This window comes from Petromyzon marinus, unplaced genomic scaffold (genome assembly GCF_048934315.1).
Source record: "Petromyzon marinus isolate PM22_M1 ecotype Great Lakes invasive population unplaced genomic scaffold, UKy_Petmar_22M1.pri1.0 PM_G_Scaffold_54, whole genome shotgun sequence".
NCBI classification, from domain to species: domain Eukaryota; kingdom Metazoa; phylum Chordata; class Hyperoartia; order Petromyzontiformes; family Petromyzontidae; genus Petromyzon; species Petromyzon marinus.
In genome coordinates this window covers 1,163,134-1,172,737 of record NW_027423007.1, presented here as the reverse complement: position 1 = coordinate 1,172,737, position 9,604 = coordinate 1,163,134, and the positions used below count along the sequence as shown (strand labels likewise).

Below are 9,604 nucleotides of genomic sequence, written 5' to 3'. Positions count from 1 at the left end.
ATCTCACCCAGAAAATAAAACCGTATGGATATATAACTGTCTTGGTACGAAGCGTACCAAATGCCACTAGGTTTGTATTTAAATTCTAGTATGCATTATCTCCACAAGGGTGCACACACACATACATTGTACCCAGGTTCAATGAAATCTTATCGCAAAGAGAAACATACTCTTTGGTTCTTTTTGTAAAGTCACGTAGGTAATACAATAAAATAAATCACGACGTTTCGATTGCAACACAAGCAATCATCATCATCAGGTAGGAAAACCATGCATCGTTAGCCCAATTAGTTATTAGACGACAAACTGATTCATATTCTTAGTTTTTTCGGTAAAGTCACGTTGAAGAGAAACAACAAAATAACAAAATATATATAAAACAATAAAAAATTCTCACGACGTTTCGACCATAACTCAAACGGTCATCATCAGGTGTGTCGGTTTGCATAAATTATTTTTTAAAACGGCACATTTATTTATTTATAAAAAATAATTTATGCAAACTGACACACCTGATGATGACCGTTTGAGTTATGGTCGAAACGTCGTGAGAATTTTTTATTGTTTTATATATATTTTGTTATTTTGTTGTTTCTCTTCAACGTGACTTTACCGAAAAAACTAAGAATATGAATTACTGCAGTCACGAAAGCTTTAAATCAAAATTTAAACTGATTCATCTTCATCGCACTTGTGGTGGTCACGTGACTGATAGGCGTGACCAGGTTGTGATTCGCCGTGGACGTTGATTTATTGGAGACGTTATCGGAGCCATTGGTGATGATGGCTTCTGCCTTTTGGCAGTACAGGATTCGCTGCAAAGTGGCGACAATCTCTTTGTCCCGAATCGAGTAGATGATGGGGTTCATGGCGGAGTTGAGCTCCGCTATGAGCAAGAAGTACTTATCAAAGGCCAGGACATTGCAGTCCGAGCAGAACGAATCCAGCAGCAGAATCACCAGGCCTGGCGTCCAGCACACGATGAAGGCTCCTGAGAGGCGACGGCACGAGACACACGAGTCAGGCATTTTGATAGCAACGTGTGGAACAAGATCAGCGTTGTTCCCTGAAACCCGTGGAAGGTCAAGGCACAACCCTGCAATGGCTTGCTCCATGACTGCTGCAAGGAGGGCCCCTCCACTAGAGGAGAACTGTGGAGAGGCCCTTTAGAGGCTTCTTTTCCCACCTGCTTTTCCACCGTTGGCCAGACAAGGAACCACACTTTACCTCGCTACACCCAGACCTGCCGATCGACAAACTGTGGCTAGACCCCTACGTACTGCCGGGTGGACAGAGGCGGTGGGGGGGGGAGATAAAAAAAAAAACTTTGCCCCGTTGTTTCAACCGCTGTGCTAGAATAGTCGTCGTACGAATGATAATTCACAGGCCTTCGTCAATCCTCTGCGTACTTCAACCTAGCCGGTGCAGTTTGGTGAAACGACTGGGGAGGTGCCGCACCTGGTGCCGATAACGACTCGCCACCGTTAGCCGTGGTTTGAAATCGAACAGCAGTCGCTGGGTTCATAGCGCCAGTACGCTAACCACTGGGCCACTGTTTCCCCTAAAGCTGTTCGGCATGCGATATGAGCCATGAATGTTGCCCACAACCAAAATCACCCAGAGAACATTCACCAAATCCGATCAGAAGCTGAGCAGAGTGTTGAGCCAAGACGGTGCTTGGTTAGGCGACTGTCACGCACGTCAGATTGATGTAGCCTGCCCCGGAGGCTACATGGTGGCCAGTGCAACAATCTCCATTGTTGTGCTACACTTTCTATGCTCCCACGTCTATTTACCCCACCTTTACACAACCCACACTACAAAATGACTCCCTACACATGCACCGGATCGACACAAGGGGCTGTACACATGCACACACGCTCGAAGACGAATGTGAATCGTGTTGTCGAATATGAGCACCTGCTGCCCAGACCCACAACACTTACCCAACATGATGGTGACCGTTATGAGCAAGCTCATGGTGGCCTTTTTCCTCTGGGTGGACCTGGAGGTATTCTGCGGCACGGGTATCGTGTTCCTCCACACGTGCACGAAGATGTGACTGTAGAGTCCCACCATGATCAGGAATGTGGAGAGATTGGAGCCGGCCCAGAAGATGACGTAGCTGGTGCTGTACAGGGGCGCCATGGTGGAGCACGTGCTGATGTTGCAGATGCAGTTCCAGCCCATGCTGGGAATGGCACCGGTGATGATGGACACGAGCCAGATGATCGCAATGACGACCGCGACGCGCCGCTCGCTCATCCGCGAATGCATCTGCATCCGGAACACCGTGATGTGCCGCTCTATGGCTATGGCCAGGAGGCTGGCAACGGAGGCCGTGAGGCTCGTGTTGATCAGCCCCTGGCGTAGCATCCAGGTCGGCAGCGACAGCTTGTGAGTGTTGGGTCCCGTGTTGAACATCAGGTAGACGTACGCCGCTCCCGCAAAGAAATCCGCCACGGCCAGGTTGGCCATGAGGAAGTAGATGGGGTGGTGGCGTTTCTTGTTGATGTATACGGCGAGCATGACGAGGACGTTGGCCAGCATGATGAAGAGGCACATGGTGATGCCGAGCACCATGACCAGCACGCTGGTGACAGACCACTCGTCGTACAGTGGCCTTTTGATGTTGTTGTAGAAGAAGGTGATCGTCTCATTGTGGTGGCAGCTGCCGTCCATCTCGTTCTCGCGTTTTGTTTCCCACGCCGACACCCACCTGCAAAGCGAAGATTCATTAAAGTTAAGAGAAACGTTACACTCTTGTCCCGAACCAAATGTTTTTAAATGGACCGATTTATATTAAAAAAAGGCGAATTGAGTATTGTTTTTTGCCGTGTAGTCAAGTTACAAGGTAATTTATGAGGCGGCTATATTGTGCTGTGATAGACGACTGTTGCCTGAAACATCGCCTGTTAGATGTTTTGTCCGTTTTTAAGGTCCACGGTGTTATTGTGACCCACTACAGCCTATACAGTATACAGTGTTTACACTACAGTATACACTACAGAATAATAGTATATATACATACTGTGTACACTACAGTATACACTACAGCCTATATATATACACGTGTACCAAGGCCGTGTGAGTCTGTGGGTCTCTGTGTGAGTGTGTTGGTCTATGTGTGAGTCTGTGGGGCTCTGTGAGTCTTTGTGTGAACCTGTGGATCCTTGTGTGAGTCGGTGGGTCTCTGTGTGAGTCTGTGGGTCTCTGTGTGAATGTGTGGGTCTCTTTGTGTGTGGGTCTCTGTACGAGTCTGTAGGTCTCTGTGTGAGTGTGTGATGTTTTTGTGTGAGTCTCCGGGTCTCTGTGTGAGTCTCTGTGTGAGTCTGTGGGTCTCTGTGTGAGTCTGTGGGTTCGTGTAAGTCTCTGTGTGAGTGTGCGGGTCTCTGTGTGAGTCTTTGTGTGAGTCTGTGGATCCATGTGTGCGTCTGTGGGTCTCTGTGTGAGTCTGTGGGTCTCTGTGTGAATGTGTGGGACTCTGTGTGTGTGGGTCTCTGTACGAGTGTGTTGGTCTCTGTGTGAGTGTGTGGTGTTTTTGTGTGAGTCTCCGGGTCTCTGTGTGAGTCTCTGTGTGAGTCTGTGGGTCTCTGTGTGAGTCTGTGGGTACTCTGTGTGAGTCTGTGGATCTCTATGTGAGTCTGTGGGTCTCTGTGTGAGTTTGTGGGTTCGTGTGAGTCTCTGTGTGAGTGTGCAAGTCTCTGTGTGAGTCTGTGGGTCTCTGTGTGAGCCTGTGGGTCTCTGTGTGAGTCTTTGGGTCTCTGTGTGAGTCTGTGGGTTCGTGTAAGTCTCTATGTGAGTGTGCGGGTCTCTGTTTGAGTCTGTGGATCCATGTGTGAGTCTGTGGGTATCTGTGTGAGTCTGTGGGTATCTGTGTGAATGTGTGGGTCTCTCTGTGTGTGGGTCTCTGTACGAGTCTGTAGGTCTCTGTGTGAGTGCGTGGTGTTTTTGTGTGAGTCTCCGGGTCTCTGTGTGAGTCTTTGGGTGTCTGTGTGAGTCTGTGGGTCTCTGTGTGAGTCTGTGGGTTTCTGTGTGAGTCTGTGGGTCTCTGTGTGAGGCTGTGGGTCTCTGTGTGAGTCTGTGGGTGTCTGTGTGAGTCTTTGGGTTATTGTGAGTCTGTGGGTCTCTGTGTGAGTCTGCGGGTCTCTGTGAGTCTGTGGGTCTCTGTGTGAGTCTGTAGATCCATGTATGAGTCTGTGGGTGTCTGTGTGAGTATGTGGGTCTATGTGTGAGTCTGTGGGTCTCTGTGTGAGTATCTGTGTGAGTCTGTGAATCCATGTTTGAGTCTGTGGGTGTCTGTGTGAGTCTGTGAATCCATGTTTGAGTCTGTGGGTGTCTGTATGAGTCTGTGTGAGTGTGGGTCTCTGTGTGAGTCTGTGGGTCTTTGTGTGAGTCTGTGGGTCTCTGTGTGAGGCTGTGGGTCTCTGTGTGAGTCTGTGGGTCTCTGTGTGAGTCTGCGGGTTCTTGTGAGTCTGTGGGTTTCTGTGTGAGTCTGTGGGTTCGTGTGAGTCTCTGTGTGAGTGTGTGGGTCTCTGTGTGAGTCTGTGGGTCTCTGTGTGAGTCTGTGGGTTCGTGTGAGTCTCTATGTGAGTGTGTGGTTCTCTGTGTGCGTCTGTGGGTCTCTGTGTGAGTCTGTAGATTCATGTTTGAGGCTGTGGGTCTCTGTGGAAGTCTGTGGGTCTCTGTGTGAGTCGGTGGGTCTCTGTGTGAGTGTGTGGGTCTATTTGTGAGTCTGTGGGTCTCTGTGAGAGTCTCTGTGTGAGTCTGTGGATCCATGTGTGAGTCAGTGGGTGTCTGTGTGAGTCTGTGTGAGTCTGTGGGTCTCTGTGTGAGTCTCCGGGTCTCTGTGTGAGTCTGTGGGTCTCTGTGTGAGTCTGTGGGTTCGTGTGAGTCTCCGGGTCTCTGTGTGAGTCTGTGGGTCTCTGTGCGTCTCTGTGTGAGTCTGTGGGTCTATGTGTGAGTCTATGGGACTCTGTGTGAGTGAGTCTGTGGGTCTTTGTGTGAGTCCATGGGTCTCTGTGTGAGTATGTGGGTCTCTGTGTGAGTCTCCGGGCCTCTGTGTGAGTCTGTGGGTCTCTGTGCGTCTCTGTGTGAGTCTGTGGGTCTATGTGTGAGTCTGTGGGTCTCTGTGTGAGTGAGTCTGTGGGTCTCTGTGTGAGTCCATGGGTCTCTGTGTGAGTGTGTGGGCCTCTGTGTGAGTCTCCGGGTCTCTGTGTGAGTCTCTGTGCGTCTCTGTGTGAGTCCGTGGGTCTTTGTGTGAGTGTGTGAGTGCATACTCTTTGGTTCTATTGGGTAAAGTCACGTAGGTGAAAATAAAATAACAAAAAATCACGACGTTTCGGCCACAACACAAGCAGCCTTCATCAGGTGAAGGGACGAGACTGTCTGGAGGACAGCGCTGGAGTGAGAGAAGCCACGCTTAGATCACGACCTTTAAGCTGTGTGAGAAGAAAAACACAAAGCGCCTTGACAAAGGAATTAGCATATAATTTAGCATTGAAATGGCTCATTGAAATAGCTAAGTTAAAGTATACACATCGGCAAAGGTACCCCTTGACAAAGGAATTAGCATAGAATTTAGCATTGAAATAACTGAGTGATTAGCTTGTAACTGGTCACAGAAATAGCTATGTTAAAGTCAGAGCATATACATTCACCGAGGCACCTAGTACTCATCAAACAGGAGAATTTAGCGAAACACAACCACGCTCAGACAGCGGACCTTTAAACTGTGTGCGAGCAAACAAGGTGTTCTGACGAAGAAATTAGCATAAAAATTAGCATTTGATTGGCGGATTTTAGGAAAGAGGTGGTGTACGTGCCGGTGGACTTGCCGTTTGGCGCGGGGGGGGGAGTTTACCTATTGATGGTATACAAGCACGCACACACACACGTGGGTCGGTAGTGGGGGTGGGTAGGTGGGTCGGTGGTGGGGTTGGGTAGGTGGGTGGGTGGTGGGGGTGGGTGGGGGGGCCACTCCGCCTACCGCGTACTTCATAGACGCCGCGCACTCACACACGCTGACCAACCCACCCACCCCCACCCACCACCACGACCACCTAACCACAACCAACCCACCTACCCACCACCTACCCATCTACCCACCCCCACCACCCACCCACCTACCCACCCCCACCACCTACCCACCCACCCTCACCACCGACCCACTACACAGCACCCACCCACCTACCCACCCCCACCACCGACGCACCCTCACCACCTACCCACCCACCCCCACCACCCACCCACTACACAGCACCCACCCACCTACCCACCCCCACCACCGACGCACCCCCACCACCTACCCACCCACCCCCACAACCGACCCACCTACCCACCCCCACCACCCACCCACCTACCCACCCCACTACCGACCCACCTACCCACCCCCCACCACCTAACCACCCACCTAACCCACCCACACCACCTACCCACCCCCACCACCGACCCACCACCGACCCACCCCCACCACCGACCCACCTACCCACCCACCTACCCACCTACCTACCCACCCACCTACCCACCTACCACCCCCACCACCCACCCACCTACCCACCCATCTACCCACCCCCACCACCTACCCACCCCACCACCTACTCACCCCCACCACCCACCCACCTACCCACCCCCACCACACACCCACCACCTACCCACCCCACCACCCACCCACCTACCCACCCCCACCACCTACCCACCCACCTACCCACCCCCACCACCCACCCACCTACCCACCCCCACCACCTACCCACCCCCACCACCTACCCACCCCCACCAGGCTGACCCCCCCATAGTCTTCGCTGTTACAAACTGCTTCACCACGCTGTCGCTAAACAACGCGCACTGCTACTTAAGAGGCTGTACAAAGCTACAACACCGTGCTGCTTTGTACACCACGCAGCCCTGAAACACCGCGCACTCAGAGAGGCTGACCACCCGAGTCCTCGCGATGCAGAGTCTCACGATCTGTGTGTAGACTGCAGGAGGAGGAATCCGAGGAGCTATGAAGCTCTTTTCCACACACGTCCAGTAGGGGGGTCACAGGGGTCAGTAAGCGACTACAAACTTCAGCAAACTGATAACCGTGCTCTTACCAAAAGGCTCCACAAACGCCGCGCACTCGCTAATCGCACTCGCCCGATTAATTATTTTTTATTGCCCAGAGCATCATCCTCTGCATAGACGAAGCACACCTCTCACCCCTCCCCCAAACGCTCCCGAAGCAACACGAAAATTCCCACTTGCCGCCATCAGCTCTGGAATTCCCTCCCGTCCCCTCTTCTCCTCATCCCCACAAGTTCTTGATGACAACGACCTCGGCTCAATTCAAGACACATCGAACCCTAACTACATTCTAACTACATTTTGACATTTGCCGTTAGTTGCTGACCGCTCGTTTGACTTTTGTGCCTATGCTCAGCAACTGTTTAACAACAAAGTACCCGAAACTAACTCCTACGTATACACACACGTGTACACACACGCGTGTACACACACGTATACACACACACAGGTGTACACACACACGTGTGTACACACACACACGTGTACACACACGCACGCATGTACACACACACACGTGTACACACACGTGTGTACACACACGTGTACACACACAGGTGTACACACACGTGTAAACATACACGCGTGTACACACACACGCGTGTACACACACACGTGTACACGCACACACGTAGACACACACACGTAGACACACACACATAGACACACAACAACCGCCATTCGCCACTAAGTGGCGGTGACGTCACCACGACGCTTGTGCCAGGCCATGTGCACCTTGAGGCTGCAGTCACGGGAAGTGGGAAGGACGTCTTGGACGAGTGTGATCCTTCTACAGATGTCTCTGCATTTTTCGAAGCGATTTTTTTCTTCGGATATCTCGGGATTTTGTTTGACTCTCCAGATTTCTCAGGAGTTTCGCAGACTGTATCCAAGACATTTCAGATATAGTCTCTAGATTTACCAATATTTTTTTTTACAAAGCTCTCCGATTTTCTGCAGATTTCTCTTTGCCGTACTATCTCCAGATTTCTCGATTAACAAACAAAAAAATATTCTCAAGAATTGCCAGTTACTTTTGCATCCAGATTTCACAGATTTTCGAAAGTTAATCCACAGCTGAAAAAAAACATGTAGCAGGAACGCTTAGTAAACGTCACAACGTTTATGCTCTCGTGGGGGCTGACGCCCCGCTCCCCGTGAGAGGGCGGGATGCCCCCCCCCCCCCCCCCAGCTGCTAAGCCCTTGTGTCAACACGGCGACCGCCCTCGAGTGGTTATTTATTAACTTGCTGGCAGCTGCAGAAACTCCGCAGCTGTACGGATACTCATTAGTTTGCGCTCTCGGGATAACCACCTAGTTTCAGTTTCATTTATTTGGTGTATAGCCCTGTGAGCCATTCGGCTCTTGAATCGGGTGCAACCGCAACAAACAAAAACGCGAACAAGAAAACATCTTAAAGTGACTTTGTGACTTTGTGGAAACAGAAAATCCAGGAAAAAATCCTGAAAAAGCACCGTACACCAACGCTGTGTGCAAAAATCCCATCAGTCTAACTCCGTACTACAACAAACATGGCCAAACCAAACCCACTAATTTATATCACCCACACACGGCAGTGTGCCAATCGCTGTTCCACCACTCTTCACACACACACACGCACAACGCGTCGACCATCAATCTTGTACCAAGGTTTTATTCCCGGCGTGAATAGTGAACCCCTGTTTATGCCCCCCCCCCCCCAGCGAACACTCCACGGATCTCGCCTAGCCTCTTATTTCCCACCCTTCGCGATGTGCGACTATTCTCAGGCTAGGGCTAACGGCTAACAGGGCTGAATTGAAGCAATTGGCAGGACCCCGGGGGTCTCATCACTGCCCCGGGGTGGGAAAAACCGCGTAGCGACACGAGTCTTGCCTTACCGACAGCAAAACTAGTGGTCAATCAATTGGCCTCGTTGAGAGCTACTCGGGGAACTAAGTTTCGTAAAAAGTTGAAAAATTACATAAACACGTTAAATTCACTGCGGGCGCAGGCTCGCCTTGGCATAGAAGCTGAGGATCGATGGCTGACCGGAGGGCGGACTGAAAAATAATAAATATTGACCTGATTTTTTCGGGACCCCGGGGTCACGCCAAATGAAATTGACCAACTGAACGATCACTCACCTCGCACGGTGGAAGTTGGGGAGGACGCTGGGCAGCGAAGACTCTGCCTGGGCAATGGTTCGCAGCTGCACCCAACGGGCGTCAGGCGGACGCTGAGGGCGGCTGGGATTCAGGGCGGCTCCAGGTGAACTCTGAATTCGATTTGCTCTCTCCCTCCCCTCTTATCTTCTCAAAGCCTGTTAATCCCCGGGTGACATGATGTCATCTTGCACGTCCAATCGAGTTCTTTTTACGTGTCCCACCCATCACTACCTCTTCCTACCAACCCCCCAGTTGCTAAACCTCGATCCTCCACTCTGCTCACAGACATACACACATTCTTTGTGCTTTCAAGAAACAATACCAAGATCCCCCGTGTAGCCTGCAACAGACTGCCGGGGCAAGTGCTGTTAGAGAGCACCTATGAAGGTCGGTAC

The 9,604-nt window shown here is 51.2% G+C and overlaps 1 protein-coding gene across 1 annotated transcript; it reads right to left on the bottom strand.

Annotated features, from left to right (window-relative positions):
- Nucleotides 1-516: 516 nt before the first annotated feature.
- On the bottom strand, nucleotides 517-9,307 carry LOC116958718 (lysophosphatidic acid receptor 1-A-like). Its single transcript, XM_076062221.1, has 3 exons — nucleotides 9,189-9,307; nucleotides 1,947-2,719; nucleotides 517-991 (listed from the first exon to the last, which is right to left on the bottom strand). Exons 2-3 carry the CDS (start codon nucleotides 2,680-2,682, stop codon nucleotides 660-662), a joined length of 1,068 nt encoding a protein of 355 aa, XP_075918336.1. The 5' UTR covers nucleotides 2,683-2,719; nucleotides 9,189-9,307; the 3' UTR covers nucleotides 517-659.
- Between the last annotated feature and the right edge of the window lie 297 nt (nucleotides 9,308-9,604).